At 54.1% G+C, this 24457-nt stretch overlaps 1 protein-coding gene across 1 annotated transcript in view; it reads left to right on the forward strand.

Moving 5' to 3' along the window:
- LOC117648651 (ion transport peptide-like) overlaps positions 1 to 24457 on the forward strand; it is a 36871-nt gene extending 12414 nt beyond the window's left edge. Inside the window, exons 3-5 of the mRNA XM_034391298.1 lie at positions 21417 to 21682; positions 21859 to 21979; positions 22656 to 24457. Coding sequence (XP_034247189.1) covers positions 21417 to 21682; positions 21859 to 21979 — 387 coding nt within the window. The 3' untranslated portion in view covers positions 22656 to 24457. The remainder of the gene's footprint in view (positions 1 to 21416; positions 21683 to 21858; positions 21980 to 22655) is intronic.

Here is a 24457-nt window from a genome sequence, read left to right on the forward strand (position 1 = left end):
TAATTTCACCTATTCAGCGTACAGGTTATTACCTCTCCTCGACTGTATCGATGCAGTAACTGTTGTCGCGAGAGATCGAGCCAGCTTCCCTCCAGAAGCTGGCTGACTTAAGACAAACACACACACCCGTTTTTTTTTCGTCGCCCCGCGACACCACTAGCGCCCCCAAGGGACAAAACAAACCTCCAATATTAAACCGCGAGGCCGCAAATACCCTTTCAGAGAGAGAGAGAGAGAGAGAGAGAGAGAGAGAGAGAGAGAGAGAGAGAGGCCCTGTTGATCAAAGTGATCAAAAAGAAGCGCTCGAAATAGTAATACGTAGGTCGCGGGAACCACCAAAGCGGATGAACTGCAATGAAAATTTCCGGTTCCTCGTTCGAACGAGCGGCCCATTGGTGGGGTCACACGTTCGGTTCGAGGCCTGTTTAGCGACTCTGGAGCTCTGCACGCGTCTTGGCCGCCTTGCCCCTCGGACTCTGGCTGGCCAGCTCAGGAAGTGAGGCGAGGCAAGGGGCTCCTTCGGCTCCTTCTATGACTGAGGGGTGGCGGGTCGAGCCAGGCCGAGGCAGACCGAAGGCTAAGTTTAGTCGTCCGGCGTGGCCGAGCGTGGCCGAGCGTGGCGAGGCGTGGCGTGGCGGACCAGCGATGAGCGTGGCGTGAGCGTTGTGCGTCACGGCGTTGGCAGAGTACGCCCCCCGCCAATCAGGCACTGCACTGCAAGGCACTGCACTGCAAAGCACTGAGTGCATCACTTCATTTCTCTCCGCCGGACACTCCTATGCGAGACAGACAGAGAAACCAATAGGCAGACAGACCAACACGCAGACAGACCAATAGGCAGACAGACAGACAGACAGACAGACACAAAGGCGACTGAGCGCAATTTCTCATGCTGTGCTGAATCGAGCTGCTGAAGTGCCGGCTATCGGCTGCCGCTGAAAAAGGAGGCGTCGAAATGCTTTCAGAGGCTCGACAGCCCGCAAAGTGCTGCTTCTTGAAATGCAAGCAATGAGCCGGCCCGGACCGGGCGATGGAGAATTTTGCGGAACATTGTGCAGTACTTTGTACCAACAACGGTCACAGTGGGATTTTTTTTTTAAATTAAAATATAAATTTTTAGGTTTTTTCCGTGCGGTAAACTTTTTTTGCCAGTAATCACGCACCCAGAAAAATGGTTTCTTAATTTTTGATTTTCTTTGTTTTTATAACAAAAAAGTCTTGACACTAGAAAATTTTCCTGTATACAAGAAAAACGAGTTTGGATTAAGCGAAAATTTCTTGAAAAAACCCATAAGAAAAGTTAATTTTTTCTTGATCCGAGGAGTCATTTTTCTTTTGCGTGCGGTAAGCGCCCTACCGTAAGGTCCGCCCACCCTTCGCCTTCGCTCGTCGTCTCCAAAAAAGCCGATCGAGAAATTGAGAAATGGGCGAGAGGTCCTCCCTTTCGTCCGAGGGGTCCTTGGCCTCAAAGTGTGGGGGATTCCCCGGGGGGAAACGGTAAGGAGACGGACTGATTCGGCGGGCAGAGCAGCCCTCAAGCAAGCGAGGGGGCGGGGGCTACATGCGTTGCCTTGCACCGACACACACACACACACACACGCACACGCGCGCGCGCTCGCTCACACACACACACACACACACACACACACAAGCGCGCAGACGAGTGCGTCGCGGCGCGCGCCACATGAATTCCGATTTAAATCAACCCCCCTCGAGGGTCGACTTACACTACAAGGCGGGCCTGAACCTGCGGCAACCACAAAATTTGCCCCAAACTCGCTTTTTTTTTTCATTTTAGTTTTTTTTAACTAGTGCGGTGACTCATCTCTCTTGTCCCCACTATCTCGGCCTTGCCCACCTGCGAGTGGTCCTTGCAACTCTTGGCCTGTCAATTCCATAACAATCTTCCATCCAATGACAAAATATATTTATATTCGGCGACTGATCGAACCGTGTTTCATTTCCGCACAAAATTATTCTTTCGGTGGGGTTTCCCCGCAGTCAGTCGCCCCCCCCCTCCGTTCCCCCTTTTCAAGGCGACCTTGAAGGCCTTGAAGGCGACGGGGTCCTTGAGCGGGTCGGGCGGGTCCAGGGTGGGTGCGGCGACGCGACGAGACGTGTACCTGTGCGCGCGGCGCCAGCCCGCCCCGCCCCGCCCCGCCCCGGCCATCCGGACGCTACTGGCGCCAGACACACGCAAAAGGTGTACCCTCCGAAAAAGATTTAGGGAGCCGTAACAAGCTCAAGCCTGACAGTCCGTTTGTTAAAAGCCCAGCCTTGGACCTTTGAACCTTGAACCCATTGAACCGGAGCCACGGGATCGGGTTTGACTTTCCTATATATTTTATTGACGGCGTCCACTTACTTCACGGCGTTTTGACAATTTCTAAACAATCTAAACTGTCGTAAAAGTTTTTTCCTGTGTTTTTTAAATGCAATGTCACGCTACGGCCACCGCAAAAATAACCACAGCAGACGAACGGCTGAACATTGGTGGCACCCTTGCAGCGAGCTTACAGTGAGCTCACAGCGAGCTTACAGTCAAATGCCCCCCGTGCCGTGTCCAGTGTGCCGCGCTGCAGAAGGCTGTGGCTGGCAGCTCGGGCGCGCCGCCTGGCTGGCCTGAGGCCGCAGCGCGCCGCAGGCCCGCAGCCCGCAGGCCCGGCCCGGGGAGGGGGAGTCCCACTGGCACTGCCATGGCAGAGACGTCAGTTGAGAGACGGGCGCGCTGCAGGCCTGACGCAGGACGACGCGAGTAAGCCCTTGCCCGCGAGCGGACCGCGAGGCACCTAGCCAGGACGTCCAGGACAGAGCCCGCCAGCACGCCAGCCAGCACGCCAGCGAGGACCAGCCCAGTGCCCAACCCCAGCAACACCGCGATCGACGCTATGCCTGTTCCCAGGCCCCATCGCCCCCGCCCTCGACGTCGTCCGTGCTCCTAGGTACGTGGCGGTGGCACCGAAAAAATCCGGCGCCGCGACGCGAACCCGCGACCCGCCAAGGTTGAAGCGCGAGCCAGCAGAGTCCCATTCGTCGCTCTCGCACCCAACGCTCTGTGAGTGCGAGAGAGGCAGAGCGGCGAAAACGACCGTGCAGGCAGGCCAGGCAACAGCGCGGCGCGTCAATGACACGAGGCTCGCGTCAGGGTTGTGCCGGTGTTCATCCGACAGGCACGTTGCGCCTCGCGATCCCCCCCCCCCCCCTCCCCAGTCGCACGTAGGAGAGGGGCTTTGAAGGGTTACAGAGGAGTCGCATTAGGTTAGGTCACCTGCACGGTGCCTGCCACATTGTCACTCTGTTTCCTGGCACAGTGCTGTGTCGTGTCACACTGTTGCCCGTCACACTGTTGCATGTAACACTGTTGCCAGTCACACTGTTGCCTGTTGCAGTCGTGCGTCGTGTCATACTGTAGCCGGTCACAGTGGTGCGTGACAGTGTCTGTCACGGTGGCCATTGGGCGGTCCGCCTGTCTGTGACGAGGCTGTGACGACGCTGTGACTAGTCGTGGCACAACAGCCCGTGTCGTCACAGCCCGTAAAGCGGCGTGCTGCAGCTTCCTGCGCAGAGCCGGCAAGGTTACAGCTTGCCTCGTTTTCGCGCGCCTTCAGCCATGCCTTTGGCGGCCCGAAGCTCGACGCTCGACAACTTGTCGGACACTTGTTGGACGAGCCCACGACGCGCTGGTAGGAGCGACCCTCCTGCTGGCATGCCTTGGTCGGGCTCTCAGTGCGCCAGAAGACTGGTGAAGGCGGCCAAAACTCCAGACGCGTTTTGAGCTCCAGGGTCGCTATACAGGCCTCGAACCGGACGTGTGACCCCACCAATGGATTCCTCGTTAAGAGAGCAATCCATTGGTGGGGTCACACGTTCCATTCGGGGCCCATTTAGCGACTCTGGAGCTCAAAACGCGTCCAGAGTTTTGGCGGCCACCTGCGCCGGTGTCCAGGCAAGGGTTCCAGGCAAGGGTGGTGCACCCACACTGCAGCCTGTCGACAACCTTGTGTCATAACCGCTGCCTAGGCTCGGCCCGGCGCGGCAGGCTCGGCCGGGCGGTGTGTGTATACTGAGATCCGCAACCCAACGCGCCACCACGTCACAGCATGACCTACATATGACCGATGTGACAGTGTTGGTATCTTTGGCCCTGAAATGGAAAGGCAGTGCAACAAGCGCCCGGTTCGATGCGTGGGGCCTTCAGCCTTGCCTTCGGCGCGCGGGGCGTGCAGGTCATACACTGGTCATATCATGGAGCGTGCTTGGGGCTCGGCCTCAGCCGGAATGAGAAATTTAAAAGACTAGCAAGCCGTGGGTCAGGTTGGTCAGTAGAAACGTGACCCCTCTCCCGATCCAGTGCGCGCGCGCGCAAAAGGCATGTCTAAAAGGCTGGGGCTTGGTGTGCCTTCTCTCCCCGCGATGTACGCACTTTCTTAAAGGGGTGAGTCCCCTGCCAATTTGTCATCAGTACGAGTTTAGCCAGTGTGTGAAATAGGCGCGGCCTAGCACCGGGAATCTGAAACTAAAATAGAACCAAGTACTCGTCCCGCCATTTCAGCCCCGTGAGGCGCTCGCCAGGTGCGACTCGCTTGGGCGGGGCGGGGCGGGGCGGGGCGGGGCGGGGCGGGGCGGGGCGCCGTCCGAAAGTGAGGCCTTAGTGCGTGGGCTGGCCAACGCTGGGCACTTGCTCTATAAATAGGGCCAAACCGAAATGGAATCTTTTGGGCCGCAAGGCGATCCCTGTGACGTCACTGCGTCCCTCCAGAGAGCGGCGGCGGCGGCGGTAGTGGCGGCGGTGGCGGCGTTGGCTAGGCTGGGGAGCCTCAATTGAGAGGCATCCGGACGAAGGCAGGGGCGTCGCCCAGCGTCGCCCAGCGTCGCCCAGCGTCGCCCAGCGTGGCCGGTAAAAGAGCCGCCTTGAAATTCAAAGGCATATTTATTTATTTATTTATTGGTTTGATGTCGTGTCCTGGGGGGCCGGTACTGGTTCAGTTCGTCCGCCGAGTAGATCGACTGCGGAAACCAACGCGCTTCGCACGCTCTCTCTCTCTCTCTCTCTCTCTCTCTCTCTCTCTCTCTCGGACGTGGCCTCAGGTGGCGCCAGCGCAATGCACCTGCCCGCTGTCTGTCTCTCTCGCACCCAGCGAGGAAGAGCCGGGTGCTGTCACTGCACTAGTAGTGGCCACGTCCGGTCTCGAAAGCATTCCTGTGTTTGTCCTCGGCGCCGCCAGTAGTCTCATTCCGAGAGAGAGAGAGAGAGAGAGAGAGAGAGAGAGAGAGAGAGAGAGGGCGCGGTGCGGAGTCAGCCTGTAGCCAGGCCTTAGCGCACCATGCTATCTGAGTGAAAACAAAAAGGACACAGCCAACAGAAAGTTTCCGAGACTCTTTCAGGTGGTAACGGCAAAGTTTTACCCTTTTGTTTCGAGTAGCGGGAATGAATTCAACGAGTTCAATCTGGGCCTCACGTCTGCCCCGCCACTTGAAATAAAAATCTTTTATTTTTCTTTTCACTAAGTGAATTGCGGATTCCGCGTCCACTACAGTGCGGGGTGCTGGTCGGGCTTGGGTTTCACTTTTAAGACTCGCCTCCCAAGGCTACTCTCCAGACAAGCCGTTCGACAAAGCCATCAAAAAACATAATGCAAAAAAGACGCCTGCCCATTAGTTTCTTGCGTAAGTAGCTCACGACGTCAAGACGCCAGTGCATGCGGTGCAGCCGGCATTACTTTGAAGAAAAAAACAATAGAGATTTGATTTGAATTTCCGTCTTTCTTGCTTGGATCGCGAGAATCAATCCCCGCTTGGCTATGTGCAGGGATAGGGAGTCAGGGTATTTTTAGCAGAGTAGGTAAATGCGTGACCAACAGGTAGACTGTCTGCAACTCGGACTTCCACGTGGCATTCCGACTAACTTAAGCCTTTTTCGCGGAAGCCATCGCTAATTGACACGGCTTTGACACCCGGGTCACAGAGCGCCAGAAGACCGGTGGGGGCGGCCAAAACTCAGGACGCGTTTTGAGCTCCAGAGTCGCTAAATGAGACTCGAACTAAACACCCCGCCAATAGATTTGTCGTTCGGAGAGCAACCCATTGGTGGGGTCACACGTTCAGTACCAGTCTTCTGGCCCACTGTGACATGCCCTAGTTTTGCAGCGCGAATCCGGCAGCCGCGCCGGGGGCCGACACCTCACTGCAAAAAGCGAATGCCAGACGCCTTGGCACTAAGTCCTGGCACTGGCTCCCAGGTAGACATGTCCGCAGCTAAAAAAAACGAAGCCCAAATTATTAGGTGAGTTCATACACTCGCCTCTTCTAGAAGAGCGGGACCCTCCCCGGCCAGGCCCAGCACAGCAAAAACAGCGCAAATTAAAACAATTTTAACAGGACATGCCGGCTAAAATATACCACGCACTCCCTCGTCGTTCATTTATATTTCGCCCAGCGAATGTTAGGTGCTAATGAGCCGGCTGGACACAGCCGAGGCGGCCGAGGCGCAGCCGCACGTGCGTAGTTTTATTTATGTGCAACGAGGACAAAAAAAACACAAAATAATAATTAGAAAAAAAAAATTTCGTAATGAAAGTGCAGGGGGACGAAGGTGGGTCCGTTAAAACGAGAAGAAACAGCTTAGGGCTTCCGCGTTTGCAACAGTTCGCACTTGCGTTTACCCATTTCGTCGCCACTTTCCGTTTGTTCTGAAAATGCCATATCGACTGGCAGACAAAATTCCGTCCTGCTGAGGCTGCCGGCTCACATTAGGAAACCGGCAAATATGTCGACCCTTGCCTAACGGTGTCCATTAAAACATGAAAACTATTAAATGCCACGGACGGCGATGTGTCGTTTTCGACGGCGATGTACTTTACGATTTGTTGGAAGGGCGAAGGGCAAAGGGGGGGGGGGGCACAGGGGCGGGGCCGCGCGCTAGGTCCATACGCCGTATTCCCAGCTAATATTAGCCACCATGCTCCTCTTCGCAGCTTTTTTGCAGAGGGAGGGGGTGTGGACAAGGTGCACCAGCGGAGCCGAGCGGAGCACAGCGGAGCACGACGAGGCCCGCTTTCGTCGCTCTCTCTCTCTCTCTCTCTCTCTCTCTCTCTCTCTCTCTCTCTCTCCCTCTCTCTGTGCGGAATCAGTCTGCAGAGCATTACACTGTGTGAGACAGGTGCACGTCGAGACGCCGGCGAGACGCGTGGGCCGCCAAGGCCGTTCGTCGACTTGGGGCTCCGCGGCGTCGCGGCGCGTCGCGTCGCGGCGTCCCCTCCCCTCTCTAGGCTCGCCAATTAGCATGGCCACCGGAACGATTCCTGGTTTGCGTAAGCGCGGGCGGCGCGAGCCGAGCCGGCCGATCTGCGACGTAGAAGACGGACCGCCGCCGGTCCCCCGAACAGGAGTCCACTGCACCGAGGCACGGTGGGCGGAGGCGGCCAAAACTCTAGACGCGTTTTGAGCTCCAGAGTCGCTAAGTGGGACTCGAACCGAACGTGTGACCCCACCGATGGATTCCTCGTTCGGAGAGCAATCCATTGGTGGGATCACACGTTCGGTTCGAGTCCTGTTTGGCGATTTTGGAGCTCAAAACGCGTCCGGGACTTGGACCGCCGCCATCGGTCTTCTGGCCCACCGCGCGAGGCGGCGATGGCGATGCCGTGGCGATGCCCCCCGAGACCGCGGCACGGCGGCACCGCCAGACGTGCGCGCCGGTCGACGGGGTCCCCGTCAACCTCAGTATGCATGCGCCGCGTGCCGTGCCACGCCAGCTTGGCACGCAGGCCAAGTCAAGAGGTGCCCCCCCCCCCCTCCAAGGAGGATGTGTAGAAATAAGACATCATATCTGGACCCCTCCCCCGTGCCGGCCGCGCCCAATGTTGCATGCGACGCGCTGATGCACTTGACTGCGACTTGCAGGTGCATTTCAGCCGTTAGAGTTACGCAGCACGGCGCGGTCAAAGACCCGTGCGCCCCCCTCGGCCTGTCCCGGTCCCCCTTAGGCTGGGGCTACACTTTTCACTCCGGACGCGTTTTGAGCTCCAGAGTCGCTAAAGGGGACCCGAAGCGAACGTGTGACCCCACCGATGAATTCCTCGTCCGAAGAGCAATCCATTGGTGGGGTCACACGTTCGGTTCGAGTCCCATTTAGAGACTCTGGAGCTCAAAACGCGTCAGGGATTTTTGCCCGCCTCCACCGGTCTCCTGGCCCACTGTGCACCTTCGTTGCGCTGCCGGATCCCGGAGAATAAAAGCCCATAAAGCGCGGCCATTAAAATGACAACCTCCGCCGATACTTTTCAAAGGTTACGGTGCACCTTCCGAGCCTACTGGAATTTACCCGGCCAAATTGGCCAGCAGAGATGGCGTGCACCGCGCCGGCACTGTTGGGAGTGAGTGAGTGAGTGAGTGAGTGAGTGAGTGAGTGAGTGAGTGAGTGAGTGAGTGAGTGAGTGAGTGAGTGAGTGAGTGAGTGAGTCATGAGTGAGAAGAGCGAGTCCGGGTTCAAATGGCGAAGTCTGCGACAGTAGTAACCTTACGTAAGAGCGAACTTGGTGCATTGAGCGATAATTACACCGCATATCTCCACGTGTCATCTCTGGACTCTCTCGTTTTCTCTTTCTAAATCAAACTCTCCCCGGCCATTTACTTGGGACTCTAATGTCCAAATTTCTCTTCGTTTGCCCTGACCCCGCAGGGAAGACCCCAAACACTCGGGCGTCGCTCAAACGGCTCATGCGCCTCAACCTGCAGAGTCGTCGCTCTGTCTCTCTCGCACCTGCACAGGACGCCCCACGAGTGCGAGAGAGACAGAGCGACTGCTGTTGGAGGCACGGCCGAGGCACGGCGGGCAGGGAGGCGCGGCGCCGGCGGGTCTGGCCCGGCCACCACACTGTCGGAAACTGAGCCGTGTCTCTTTTTTCGAGGATCCTGTTGGTATCAACTCTCGTCGAATGCGACCAATTTTATTTTATTTTTGACGTAAAATTGTGCGGGGTTTAGTGAGATTCAATTGGAGCTCTCTGTACTTTATTTTATAGCACTCAAGCACAATTTTATGTCAATTTTTTTTTGTAGGTTGGTTTACTGATGGTGCGACGTTTTCACCTAATGGTTTAGGAATAGGTACCCGGAGCCGTTTCCGATTAAGAACAGATTTCACCTTCTGGCGGTACCCTGATGTCTCCCGAAAATTTCTAGAAGCAGTCCACAGTGGGCCAGAAGACCGGTGGAGGCGGCCAAAACTCCAGACGCGTTTTGAGCTCCAGAGTCACTGAACAGGACTCGAACCGAACGTGTGACCCCACCAATGGATTCCTCGTTCGGAGAGCAATCCATTGGTGGGGTCACACGTTCGGTTCGAGTCCCATTTAGCGACCCTGGAGCTCAAAACGCCTCCAGAGTTTCGGCCCGCCTCCTGGCCCACTGTGCAGTCGTTGTACAGTGGGGCACCCGGCGCTGCACGCAGTCACGTGAGTCACGTAGGCACTGCTTGTGCACTGCCAAGGATGCTGACGGAGGCATTAAAAGCATCTCGCGTTTGGAGGCGTGTGCGGAATCTAGGCCTGTCAGGGCAAAGCTCCTTGCGAAATGTTTTATCTGCGGGCTTCCTTCTGAGATAAGCTAAGATGCGCCGAGTCAGAGGCAGATAAAATTCCGAACACCTCTTCAGACGGGATTATCCCGGCTGACGATTGATTTTCGTCGATGGGAATTTTTACAGAGTATGTTTTGAACGGACAGCGTACTTTAGACTACGCGAGTGCACAAGATAAAAGCTAGCTGACACCCTTAAGTGTCTAGTATTGTTCTAGGTATGTTTTGAAAGTAGGCTCAGGTATCATGTGCTAAAAATCAAAACTTGGTTGAAAACGGAACATGTCTCGACGCAATGCGAGGTGTAAATTGTCAAGTTGGCAGCACTTGGGTAAATTGTCAAGTTGGCAGCACTTGGATAAATTGTCAAGTTGGCAGCACTTGGGTAAATTGTCAAGTTGGCAGTACTTGGGAGTCCCACGCGAACTGCCTCGGTGTATGTCTATTTGGTCCCCGCCGCGGAAACAGGCCTATCGTGTCAACGGGATTGTCGCTCTGTCTCTGTCGCACTCGTGGGGCGTTGCGCCGCGTTGCGCGCAGGTGCGACAGAGACGGAGCGAGGCGGGACACGCGCGGCTCAATCGGTCACTCCGTGTCGCTGCTAAAAGCCTGTCGGATAAAACGATGGAAAAGTACCGGCTGCCACTTTACAGGGCATTCTTCACTTCGAGACCTACCGACCCATAGGCCGGCCATAGACCCGCCAGAGGCCCGCCATAGGCCCGCCATAGACCGCGCATGCCGGCACGCTCGGCCAATGAGAGGGGCGGGAGGTGCGGGGAAGGGGAGGGAGCACTGATACCGAAGGCAATTGGCACCAGTGAGACAACCAAGCGACGAAATGGGGGCGTTTGGTGAAAACGGTTTGGCACCTCCCAGGCGCAGCACACAGTGGGCCAGAAGACCGGCAGGGGCGGTCCAAATCCCGGACGCGTTTTGAGCTCCAGAGTCGCTAAATGGGACTCGAACCGAACGTGTGACCCCACCAATGGACTGCTCTCCGAACGAGGAATCCATTGGTGGGGTCACACGTTCGGTTCGAGGCCCATTTAGCGACTGCGAAGCTCGCGTCTAGAATTTGGACCGACTCCGGCGGTCTTCGCTGTGCGGCCGCTGGGCAGGCTGGGCAACCGTTCTCCAATCAAAACAAAAAGGGCGTGACTCACCGCCTGGTTGGCAGCACTGCAACAGAAATAGAAAGCGAACGGGTCATTGTCAGGCACAGCAAGGCGATGCGCGAAACCGCCCCGCGGCAGTTGGAGGCAGTCGCTGGGACGTCGCACCTTGGCGCGCGTACAGTGTGCAGTCTGCCTCTCTCGCACGCACGCCGCGCCGCGAGTGGTCCGAGTGGGTGCGAGAGAGACAAGACGGCGAATTTGGAATCGCCAGGGCACTGCCAGGGCACGGCCACGGGCACCGCGCGGGCCTCGCGTGGCCAAGCGGATGAATTCGGATGACAAGAGGATGTGTCTTGGACGCGCCGTGGGCCCCGCGGCCCCGCAGCGGCGTAGTATAGTGAGTCGGTAGGCAAAACAGCTGGCAAGACCGCCTGGGGGGGGGGACTCGCATTTTCTTCTCCAAGCAATTTTTTTCTTAATTTTTTTTTTCTGGATGGCAAAAATTTTTTGCACACGTCTACTGTTTCCGGGCTACTTCCTTGCGTTTTGCAAAGTCAAGCTCCATTTTTTTTTTTTTTTTAATATTTTTCGGCCGCCCAGTGCACAGCGCGTCCGCGCGGCAGTGACACGGGACACCGAAAAAGTGTGTGGAATCTGACACTCTGGACGAGCGACGCCCGCACCTCGGCCAGCCTCAGCGGTCCCAGTTAGGGAATGACAGGAAATGGACTGGTCAGTCCAAACCGGATGGCAGGCCGGCACCGCGCAGCGTCAGGCCAGCCCTGCCCGGCCCTGCCCGGCCCTGCCCGGCCCTGCCCCCCTCACTTAAGCTGGACAGCAGAGCTGCCGCTGCACAGTGGGCCAGAAGACCGGTGGAGGCGGCCAAAACTCTAGACGCGTTTTGAGCTCCAGAGTCGCTAAACAGGACTCGAACCGAACGTGTGACCCCACCAATGGATTCCTCGTTCGGAGAGCAATCCATTGATGGGGTCACACGTTCGATTCGAGGCCTGTTTAGCGACTCTGGGAGCTCAAAACGCGTCGCTAGAGTTTCGGCCGCCTCCACCGTGTTCTGGCCCACTGTGCGCTGTGTGCCTCACGCTCGTCCTCCTCTCCCCTTCCTCCTCTCACTCCTTCGTCAACGTGCCACACGTAGGTTAAGCGAGGAATCACCGAAAAATTATGCCAAGTACCTAAGCCAAAAATTTAATAATTTGTTAGTTTGCTTTTCTGGAAGTTTCTGCGCGGCACATTGGTGACGCCGTTTAGGTAGGCAACTGGCGAGCTCAGTTCCTCCGCCAAACGTGTGAACGAACAGACGGGCAGACCGACAGACAGACAGACAAACAGACAGACAGACAGACAGACAGACAGACAGACAGGAGCGGAAGGCAAGTAGGCAATGCATGGCGGCGAGGCAGCGAGGTGTACCTTTCACTGACCTGGCAGTGCGATGGCGGTGCACAGTGGGCCAGAAGACCGGTGGAGGCGGCCAAAACTCTAGACGCGTTTTGAGCTCCAGAGTCGCTAAACAGGACTCGAACGGAACGTGTGACCCCATCAATGGATTCCTCGTTCGAAGAGCAATCCATTGGTGGGATCGCACGTTCGGGTCGAGTCCCATGTAGCGACTCTGGAGCTCAAAACGCGTCTAGAGGTTTGGCCGCCCCACCGGTCTTCTGGCCCACTGTGTGGTGCCTGCCAGTCGGTCGCTGGGCCCTTGGCCGGGCCCTTTGGCGGGCTGGCAAGGCCCTGGGGGTCCACTGGCCGGCCTTGTGCAGCCTTCCACGGGGACTTTAAAATAACCAGAACACTGCAAAAAGCTGACCATTTTGTTGTTTCTTTTCGGGACGTGGATTCCTCGTTCGGGGAGCAATCCATTGGTGGGGTCACACGTTCGGTTCGAGTCCCATTCAGCGACTCTGGAGCCCCGCGTCAAGAACTTTTGCCACTACACCGGCGTCATTTGGGCACGGTCCTGGTTTGAACTGAGTTCGGCCGGTCTTTTTAACAGTGTCCACCTTCGCGGGATGCTGCGCGGATCCTCGCTCCGGTTGCCTTCCTTACGAGGAAAACGGAACAGTAATCGGGCTTTTTTTTTCTAGTGACGACACCGGACAGGCGTGCGCATCGCTCAATATCCTCAGGGCCCGGCGACGCCCCGCGACGCCCCGTGACGTCACGCTGTAAAATTAACTTTCCCGGGAGAGGCTGCCTAAGGCTGCCGCGCCCTGGTATAGCGTGCTCGCGTTTGGAAGTACCCCCTTCCCCCTCCCCTCCCCTCCCCCTGCCCGCTGAGGAGGACACTATTGACGCAAGTGGATTTCATTCACAGAAATAAGGGGCCGATCGGGTACCCCTTGCGTGGGCAGGGTGCGGGGGAACCCGGGCCTCACACAGTGGGCCAGGAGACCGGTGGGGGCGGCCAAAATCCCGGACGCGTTTTGAGCTGCAGAGTCGCTAAGCAGGGCTCGAACCGAACGTGTGACCCCACCGATGGATTCCTCGTTCGGAGAGCAATCCATTGGTGGGGTCACACGTTCGGTTCGAGTCCCATTTAGCGACAGGGCTGTCGTGACAAGGGTGACGAGGAGATGTGGCGGGTGGTTTGTGACTGGTGCACCCTCCCTATGCGGGGCAGGTAAGGTCTGTGACACGTGTGCAGGCCCGTAAAGAGCAATCTGACAAAGGAATCTGAGACGAGAAATCTGCCACAGCCACCCGGGGCGTCTTCAGTCACTATAAACTGAGCGCTTACACCCGTCAGGTGATGTAGCAACATTGCGGTTAAAAACACTCTCCCCATCTCTCTCGCGCAGCTGGCATGACAACCACGCCCCCAACCTCACCGCAACCGGGTTCTGTTCGCTCTTTGTCGCTCTTCGTACCGAAAGGGTGTTGTTTCTGTCTAATAGCACGGGGCTGCCGATGACGTCAGAGTCTGCTAGGGCTCCGTTTCCCTCTCGGAACTCCCCGAAGGGTCCGGCATGACTCAGCCTATGGTTCAGAAAAAAAAAACACTCACTGGGTCACGTATAGAGGCCCGCTACACAGTGGGCCAGAAGACCGGTGGGGGCGGCCTACGTCCTAGACGCGTTTTGAGCTCAGAGTCGCTAAGGGACTCGAACCCAATGTGTGACTCCACCAATCGATTGCTGTCCGAACGAGGAATCCATTGGTAGGGCCACACGTTCCGTTCGAGTCCCGTTTAGCGACTCTGGAGCTCAAAACGCGTCTAGAATTCCGGTCTTCTGGCCCACTGTGCGCTAAACTCCACGTGGTGGATCCGAAGCAGTATCTATCATCCCGACTTTGCGGTGGAGGCGAGAAATCTCGAAAAAATAATCGCATTCCATCGATTCGCACCACAACAGCCGAAGGTGTATCGACCCTCTTATGTCTGCAGATTTTTGAAAGCTGACCCTCTTTTCTGTTTGCTGTCCGAAGTTAGACTTTCTGGAAACTGGGCAACAAAGCTTTGGCCTAAAGCACGCTTGCGTGTTAATGTCTCATCCGAGAGTTGTGCGATCATGATGCGTCATTGACCCATCGTTGCAAACCGTAGCAAAAACTGGAGTTACCCAAACATGCGACGTTATTCACGAAAAAAAAACAGCTGACTCATTTAATTTGCGGGTAATGGAGCCTCTGGCAGCGTGCTCGGATTAAAGGTTGCATCCTATTGCCTCAGCTCGGCGGGGAAAAGGGTTCAGTGTCCACTCGGCTTTGCTCTTGTTCTCGTAATCGCACCCCCATTAAGCAGTTAGAGCTTCGGCCGAGGCAGAAACTGCATATTTGCGGGGCCAGCACGAATCAACGCATCATTTTTGGGGCATTAACCGCCACGATGCGCAGTGGGCCAGAAGGCCGGTGGAGGCGGCCAAAACCCGAGACGCGTTTTGAGCTCCAGAGTCGCTAAACACCACTCGAACTGAACGTGTCGCACCACCAATGGATTCCTCGTTTGCAGAGCAATCCATTGGTAGGGCCACACGTTCAGTTCAAGTCCTGTTTAGCGACTCTGGTACTAAAAAAGTGTCTAGAGTTTTGGCCGCCTCCACTGTGCGCGCTGGCCGGGCTTCATTTCACCGAAACCAAGAACTATTCATTCCAGCCATGCCGCTTTCCAACTCGCCCTTTCCCACTCTTTTTGCGAATAAACGGGGACGCCGAGCGAATGCGAGAGTATGCGTGTCCGGAATGGTCGGTAATAATGATAATAAGCTAAAGAGAGAAGTAAAAACTTGATGACCTTGAGGGAGAGAGATGAAGCGAGGCAAAGCCATGGTCACGGCCGCTTGGGATTCGCGGCAGGAAAGTGAAACAGCATGCATGAATCCCTTTGGACACACAGCGAGACACACGACAGGCAGACGGACGGACGGACGGACAGACAGACAGACAGACAGACAGACAGACAGACAGGCAGACAGACAGACAGACAGACAGACAGACAGACAGACGGAGAGTGCGGTTGACGCAGGTCATGTTGGTGGCTATGGAAAAGGCAGGGTAGAGACAAGCAGCAGACGACACTGGAATGTCGGTGGAAGGGTTAGCCGGCGAGCTGGACTGGGCCTGGCAGGGCCAGGCACACAGTGTGCCAGAAGACCGGTGGAGGCGGTCAAAACCTCGGACGCGTTTTGAGCTCCAGAGTCGCCAAATGAGAACGTGTGACCCCACCAATGGATTGCTCTCCGAACAAGGAATCCATTGGTGGGGTCACACGTTCGGTTCGAGTCCCATTCAGCGACTGTGGAGCTCGAAATGCGCCTAGAGTTTTGTCCGCCTCCACCGGTCTTCTGGCCCACTGCGAGGCAGGGCCCTGGCACGCAGCAGCGACTTGAACGCAAGGGGCGGGTAGACGACGGCCTAACCTTTTTCGTTTGAACCGAGTGTCACACCCTTTGACACGGGGATGCCAGGCCGCAGCACCGCCGCCTTGCCGCTGCACCCCCAATCGAAATGAGATCGGCCCGATAATCTGGTAGCCTTGCCTCGGAGCCTGGCCCTTTAAACTCCTTCTGAGTCATCGCCAAGCAGGCATGCCGCGACGGGTGTTCGCAAGCCCAGCCGAAGCCCAGCCGAAGCCCAGCCGAAGCCCAGCCGAAGCCCAGCCGAAGCCCAGCCGCCCAGCCGAAGCCCAGCCGCCCAGCCGAAGCCCGGCCGAAGCCCGGCCGAGCGTTGGCGCGTGCTCGTAGAATTTCAATCGCTTTCCCGCGCAAACCGACGCCAACTACAGTGATGCCAATTACACTGTCGAAGATGCGCGATCGGCTCGAAATTACCGTAATCCGATTAAATCGGCGCGCCGCCGTGATACTAGAGCAGTTGGCGAAACCGCTTCGGGCGGCTTCGGTGATACCCGGCTGTGTGTGTGTGTGTGTGTGTGGTCATGCACTCGAGATCCGCCCCGGGAGGGGGGAGGCAGAACGGATCACGCTATTGGTGGAGAACGGTGACGTCATCTCCTTTCTGCAACGTGTGTGTGTGTGAGGCGGCGGCCCGTCGGTGCGAGTGTGAGTGTGTGTGTGTTAAGAGACCCGCACTCGCCCGGCCCCGCTCCAGTCTGGCTTCGACCGTCGCCCCGACTAGTCGCGTGTTGCTCGCGTCGTCCGCTCACAGTGTGCCGAGCCGCGTAGCCGTAGCCTCGAACCGCGTCCACGAGCCGATCTTCGATTTTGGATTTCCCTTTGGATTACTCCGGTTTCCGCTGCGACCGCTGTGTCGGGTACGTCGAGAGCAGTGTGTGTGACGGTGGCCTCGCACAGTGGATTTGCCAGAAGACCGGCGCAGGCGGCCAAAACTCTAGACGCGTTTTGAGCTCCAGAGTCGCTAAATGGGACTCGAACAAGACGTGTGACCCCACCAATGGATTGCTCTGCGAACGAGGAATCCATTGGTGGGGTCACAAGCTCGGTTCGAGTTTCATTTAGCGACTCTGGAGCTCAAAACGCGTGTACAGTTTTGGCCGCCTGCGCCGGTCTTCTGGCAAATCCACTGTGCCTCGGCCTCCTCCAGGACACCGACGCCTTCCTGGAGTCCCTCTCCGATCGGCATGTTCCTTCCTTCCCTCGAGGGCCGCGCCAGGGTTAGGGCTGTCGGCAACCACCCCTGGCGATCCAAGCGCCATAGGTCCGGTTGCATGACGAGGCTATGGCTGTACCCATGGCGTGTCCGCCACTGCCACGGGGGTGCTAAATAGTGTAGGTCCGGTGCGGCTTACCATTCATTACGCCTCATAGACGGACGACCAGCCGTGAGTACCTGGCGAGGCGGTTCGGCCCGCTGTCTGGACTGTCTGGGACGCTCTGGCCGTGGCTCTCAAATCCAGCATTGCCTGCGCTCTGCGTAGCTCTGCGGCGCTCCGCGCTGTGGATGGTCTGATAAGGCCCGTTATCGTCCTACACTGTTAAACTGACCTGGCCAGGTGGAGTCCTGCGACGCTCCCAGTGTGTCCTTTTCAATTTTGTTGTTTTTTTTTTGTTTGTTTTTTAATCAAATTAAAACGGGGCACTTGGAAGACCTGATGCATGTCGACGACTTTCCATTTTACGGCAAAACGTGTGGTCAGTACCCTTTTCAAGGGAAACAAATCCGGAAGCGAAAAAGAAAAATGAAAAACGCGAGTTGAGCCGCACGACGATATTGACGTCAAAAGGCAAGACGCCTCGGCAATTAGAGTGAGAGAGACAGACTTATTTGAGTGGCAGGCACGATGTCAATGATGTCATAGGGCATCTCTGTCGGTGTATGTCTGCGCGCGCCTGCCTGTCTGCCGGCTTCTACGTCCGATGGGAGAAATCGCACGGTGCACATGGGGGAAAAAATCGAGGTTACCGAACGAACGGTCATGGGACCTCTCTGTGAGTTCCCTGTCCCTGCGACAGAGTTGGCGAAGACTGTGTGTCCGCCCCCCTCCTCTTTCTCTTTGTATCTGTGTGTGTGTCGTCTAGGCATGTGCTGTCTGGCCGCATAGTCTCATGGCCCGGGTCGTCTAGGGAACTACGCCGAGACGCCCGACGCGTGACTACACTGTCAGTGACGTGGCTTCGTTAAATTACTGTCATCCTGGAACTACCCCAGGCACGCACCACACAAGAACAAACGCTCCGGGTACTCAATCAGAAGAGTGTCACACTGTTGAGTCTGAGTAGTTATGATCAGAGACGGTTGATTGTCTCACATGCCCCAGTGAGTCACAATACATTGAGGTACATCTCGAGAGAGAGAAAGTAGTCCTGTGACAGTCCTTCAGCCAGAAGGAGTCCATTACCTCATAGGCACGAGTCAGTCGAAATGGGCGGATTGATGTGGCAAACGCGAGAGAGGGCAGAATCGTCGAGAGTAGCCCTGCGACTGAAAAGTGTGACGGAAAATTTTCCGACTTTGGCCTTCCTCGCGGCGCGTGCCAAACCAGTGGCGCCGGCTGCAGGAGAAACTGCGACCCATTGGACGAGTCTTTGGCGGGAAAACCAAAAACAAACAACAGTCATCCGACTGGCCTGGCGGGCAACGTCGCCGCACTACGGTGCAACAGAGGGACAAAAACTTTCAATCTCGGTTTTGGCGCGTAAACGCCGCCAATCTTTTTGTTTGTTTTGACGACTGCGTGGGAGCCTAGCGGAGGGGCCGACGGTGCCGGCCTTGCCGATGACGAAGTCCCGATGGCCCGATGTCCATCCGCCTGCCAATAGCGCCCGAAATAAGTGTTGCCAGTCATGAGCCGCGCCCGAAATAGACGAGCATCGCCAGTTAATTGCGAACCCCCGAAAAAAAAAAAACTAAACAGTAGTTTTTTTTTTTAGAGTCTAATTGAGGGGGAAAAAGATTACTAGCCGAGCAGAGGCCGCCAGGTCGTGAATGGACGTACAAACTGGATTGATCCTTCTAGGTTTTCTAGATTCACATTTAATAAACCTGAAAATAAATAATGCTAGAGCGGTCTCATCGGTCTGCGAAGCAACACTCGACACACGCGCGCGCGCTCGGACACACACACACACACACACACACACACGACACGAGCGCGCACACAAACACTTTTGTTTAAAGTAAGCAAGCCACGGCGCGTCCGAGAGAGACTAAAAGAGACAATAAAGACTCGGCATTCCTGACCGGAGAAATGTGGTGTGGGTACACTGGGTACCCACCCGGCCTGTCGGCCCCTTCCAAAAAAATTTGAAACGCGATATTTTGCGAACATTTATGGGAAACGCAGCGGCTCGTTTCGGCTTGGTGTCAGGCAGACTCGAACAGTCGGAGACACCCTTCCGCAGATCTAGACGGAGAATGGGAGAAGCGCTTCAGCTTTCCGAAAGTGTACTCGCACTGCGCTGCACCATGGTTGCACTGATCTGCATTCCTTCGGGTCGAATCGGGGTGAAAGTCGAATGCATTTACCGACCCGGAAATCTCTCACGGGGAATCTAAGCCACCTTCCCTTTACCTTCTGCTTCACATTCCCTCAACCCCCACTTCTCCCACTTCATGCCAACTTAACCTCCTTCTTCATTTCCTTTACCTGCCCAGCCTCGAAGTCAAATATTGACCTCGATAATGCTCAACGGACTGAGGAAACAAAATGTGTTTGCCTTGCAACCCATCTTTCCAGACCGAAAAAACATACACTTTCAAGGTCCCTTAAGTCAGTAACTGCTTGGCATAACTTATCTGTTTAGCAAATGAGGCGTTGCGCATTGGGCCAGAAGACCGGTGGAGGCGGTCGAAACTCTGGACGCGTTTTGAGCTCTAGACTTGCTAATCAGGACTCAAACCGACCCCGTGACCCCACCACTGGATTCCTCGTTCGGAGAGCAATCCATTGGTGGGGTCACACGTACAGTTCGAGTCTCATTGAGCGACTCTGGAGTTCAAAACGCGTCCAGAGTTTTGGCCGCCTGCGCTGGTCTTCTGGCCCACTGTACGAGGTGACAGCACCAGCGACTCTGCCTCCAAAAGTCCGCAAAGAACGCGTCGTTCCGCCCCTTGCTGTCTAGAAAGTCAACCTGGACATGGAGCTCGTGGCGATGACGAAACATCCTTTCCGAGTTGCCGGGCAATGTGGAACGCTTTTGAGTCGTTTGTAGGCTTTCAAAGTTTGGCCTTGAGCTGGCTGGAATGTTGCCCGGCCACGCGGCCACACCCTCCGACGAGTCTCCGGCGGGGATCTCGACCTGCACCACTGAGGAATTCGGTGCCTTCGGTAGATCGCAGTGTAGTCCAGGAAGGCGCCGTGGACAGGCCAGCGACCGACCTCGGCCGTGAAGGAGGCCTGGAGCCGCCTGGAGCCGCCTGGAGCCGCCTGCGCAGCCCAGCCCGCCCTGTCCAGGGCTCATTGCGTCAGATACACTGCGAGTGGGAGACTCGCAACACATGCGTACGCACATTCCCCCCACCCTTTCCTCACACACACACACACACACACACACACACACACACATACCAACACACATACACACACGAACGCCACATTCACAAGACACGCACTAACAAGCACGATATGCAGCGATGTAACTAAATGATAAATGAAAGTGGTCGCAGGGCACCCATTTCCGGAACACAAGGAAGCTGATCAGGACCCTTTGGCTTGCTACTGAAATTGGCTGGCCAGTGCAGACGGGCTGGCGGACGAGCTGACGGACTAGCTGGAAATGAGCTGATGGACGAGGTGACGGACAAGCTGACGGACGAGCTGACGAACTAGCTGAAAATGAGCTGACGGACGAGGTGACGGGACAAGCTGCCGGACGAGCCAGGTGACCGCGCTTAATTTTTCTTCCCAGCTGTCCTTCGTGTCAGCAGCGGTCTCGCTGTTATGAAACGGTACACTGCGAGTGCACATCAAAGGTACTACACCGCGGTGGCCTCCCCGCACTTCAGGATCCCACGAGGCAGCCTTGCACACACACACACACACACACACACAGTCAAACAGACACGCAACTGTTTTGCAAAGCCTATTTACAGTGTGGCCACACACTGGCAATCAATTGTCCGCTCTCATTGGCGCCAGCGCAACGGGTGGCCTCTCCTTTAATTTATTGGCTGGAGGGAGTTATGGGCACCGTGATTGGAGTCGATAGGTCGATCTTCACCCGTTTTATTTCGGCATTTAAGCCTGGTTTTGCTCAAATTACCAATAGGGAAGCTCTTTAGGAGACCGGTGCAGGCGGCCTAGACTATCTAGATGCATTTTGAGCTCCAGAGGACCACCTCCACCAGTATTTTGGCCCACGGTGCTGCATGCTTGGATGCTACTGCCATGAAGTTTTCATAACCATCTAGGTTGTTATTTATTCTCCTAAAGGAAGCACTTTAAAAAACAATATTTCCACGAATCGCTGTTGCAACAGACGCAACCGAGAGCAAAAAGGGCCGCTGTGCTTGATGGCGATGAGACACGCCACATGGCGACGACGCGACGCCGCACTTTCACTGTGCGGGGACTTTAATTGCCCAACAAAAACAAAGAAAAAATCCGTTTATCTTTAGAGCGTCTGCTTTGATGAGTGCAATAGGTGGGCGGGAAGCTCCAGGAAGAATGTAGGAATACTAGAGAGTCAAAAGTCTGACAGAAACAAAACGAACGTCCAATTCAAACGAGATGGCAGTCCTTTGATTGCAGTCGTTGAACTCTGATGAATCGAAGGAGGGAAAAGTGTTGGCCGTCTGCAAGGTGTTTTGGTTGTGCTAACTTGCGTTGTCGTTGTGTTCCAGATGCCCCCGCTAGTGGTGCGCTCGTGGGCGTGTACGTTGGCGTGCGTGGCGCTCCTAGGCTGCTTCTTGAGCTCGCCAGCCCCGTGCTCGGCCATGGTGCTGGGGCACTACGTGGGGCACGTAGCCCACCACCCGCTGTCCAAACGCTCCTTCTTCGACATCCAGTGCAAGGGCGTCTACGACAAGAGCATCTTCGCGAGGCTCGACCGCATCTGCGAGGACTGCTACAACCTCTTCAGAGAACCGCAGCTGCACTCACTATGCAGGTAAACAAGTCTTGTCCGAGAAAGGGCTCCAATTAGACGTTTTTCTTCTAGGCGTTTTTCATTGAGAGACATCTCTAGCAACTTGTTTGCCAATCGTAGTTAGTTTTCCAGCATGAACTGTCAGGGTAGTTTTGGATGTTAAGTTATTGTTTTTACAGTAATCACTTGTTTTCCAGGAAAGGCTGCTTCACGACAGACTACTTCAAAGGCTGCCTGGATGCGCTGCTACTTCAGGATGAGATGGAGGACATACAATCCTGGATAAAACAGTTACACGGGGCGGAACCAGGGGTTTAGGTATTTTTTAATTTTCATTTTATTTTTTGTTCTTCCTGTTTCTCTCTGATATTTTCCTTTCTTCAACCTTCCTTCCTGTGACTTCGTCTTATTTTACCGAAGACATACTTTTTTTTGTCTTTTCTCATCATTTGTTTTCTGCATTATTTCGTTTTTTGGTTTTGTTTCTTTAATTTTTTTCACAATTTTCGACATTTTTCTCAAACCATTATTTTTGTATTCTTTTATCTGGGGAAAACTTTTTGAATCCCTTTAACGGATACTTTGGTTTTTTGACAGTGTGATTGAATGCTGTTGTAAAGCGGTGCTCTTTGACTTTTTTTGAAAAGATGCTCCATTTGAACATTTTGCCCTTTAGGAGTTTTTGAATTTTCGCAGGAACCTGCATCTCCTTTCCCTCTGCCTTCTCCTTTTTTCGAGGAAACTAACAGCTAATTATTTTTGTGAGGACTATCCTGCTATGCTGCGCGTCAGCATACCACGATAGACCAAATGCACGAAAACGAGAATAAGTTCAGATCCATAAATTAAATCCTTCTTTCTTTATGATATTTTTTTAAATTTGTCTCAAACACTTTTTGGTACTCTGCTGAACGACACTTATTCTCTTTTTCTGCGATTTTGATGGATTCAACGCCTTGACATGGTTGTAGCAAGTGTTGCATTTTTGTTTCAGGGACGAGTGCTACAGTACCGAATACTTCAAAGGGTGCCTAGAGGCTCTCATGTTGACGGAGGAGGAGGCCAGACTCGATGGGATGATTGAATATCTGAGCGGACGGGCCTCTAGCGGCCTCGCTTTCAAGTCAAGAGTAGTACCAGTAGCAAGCTAACCTATCCCCACCACGCCCACCCCGCTATGACGCTATGACACCCTACAAACTTATTCTAGTCCTCAAGATGGTGAACAAAATGCGACTCAATTGGGCTCACCCAGTGTATTTTATTTAAATTATTAATTATTATAGTTATTATTAGTATTATATCATAAAATGTTTATAAGATTGTTAAGGTCTTGCGTACAAACTAACTAGTGCTGCATTTGTGAACAACAAATGAATCATCCCTACCTTTATCTTGCCGAGCTTATGCAAAGCTATTTAAGCCTTCCTGCAACCTCCCGATCCCTCTGACTCATGTTACTCGCAGCGAAAGTTGAAATTTTGTTTATGTAAAATAGGATTGTGTGAATGTATCAGTGAATCGTCCACCAACAGCTCTTCGAGAGCCAAATGTAATGTCTAAATTAAGGTTCGAGTTTGGTTTAAGGGTTTGTTTGAATGGCGGTCCGTATGGAATGTATGCAAAAGTGTAAATTTTTTCAACAGTTTTCTAATGTGTTTTAGTCGCTTCAATACTGATCATAATGTTAGTAAACATCTGAACCGAATTACGTGTGCGTTAAGTGGTTACTGTACCTGTATACGTTTCAGCTATAGTCTTGTAAACTAATCTAAGAAAATGGTTTATTTTTAATAATAGAGGGCGTCAGGAATTTCGCTTGGAGGTCCCTGCTTCCTCGATGAATGAATAGTTTCAACTTCAGCAGTGACTGTCAGCTGGAAGAGGTGCTATTTAGAGAAAGAGCTATGTTGCACAGCAACACCACTCTTTTTACTACAAAATAGCAAAATCTATAGTCACAACAGTAGTCCACTACTATAGTAGCGATGTAACATCAAACCTTAAGCTTCCAGCTTTGATATAAAAAATTCAGTTTCGTTCTAGTAACAATGCTATGGGCTCATTTGGTACTTATTTGACAGCCTCACACTTAACAACCATGTTTTGTTGTTGTTATTTTATTATTGCATTTTTATATGATTGTAAATTAGTGTCCTTCTGGTCTTTTATGAGCTAAAATGTACAGGGCTGGTGGAATATTTAACCTCATCTAAAAATATTTCGAGAACGATCTAGTTCAACAACCATTACAGACCTGATGAAGCTTATAAAATGGTGAAAGTTAAAACGACCCGCCTTAGAATCCTAATCGCCTTTACTTTGTGCAATGGCAAAGCTAGGATTGATTTCTTAATTGCAAAATTTGACTCGCGGTAAAACAAGTCACTTTCACATTCTTTTATTTAGCCCACGGCGAAACAAAAAAAAAAATTTATAACGTTTATTCGCCGAGAAGGAAAGTGCGGCACACTTATTCTACCAGCTCTGTTCCCTGGGAAAGTAAGTTTCCTTCGAGTTTGGCCGTGTGGCTGTGGCCGAGCCGAAGGAAATGCCCAACGGACGGTCACGCTCAGTATTACAAAACAATCTCAATAAATCGGATTAAGTTAAAAGCATCGTGTGCTTTCTTTTTACTGTGTGTAGTGAATGTAAGATGTGGGTGGGATAAACTGTTGTAAGTCTATGAGCATTCCAATCTCTGTCCCACCCGTAGCAGTTCCTTTTATTTCATCATGTTTAAGTGACCAAAGAGCTAAGCCGACAATAATATAAAGCAGTTTTTTCTAATAAACA

Source organism: Thrips palmi, unplaced genomic scaffold (genome assembly GCF_012932325.1).
Source record: "Thrips palmi isolate BJ-2018 unplaced genomic scaffold, TpBJ-2018v1 HiC_scaffold_3, whole genome shotgun sequence".
In the NCBI taxonomy this organism is placed as follows: Eukaryota; Metazoa; Arthropoda; class Insecta; order Thysanoptera; family Thripidae; genus Thrips; species Thrips palmi.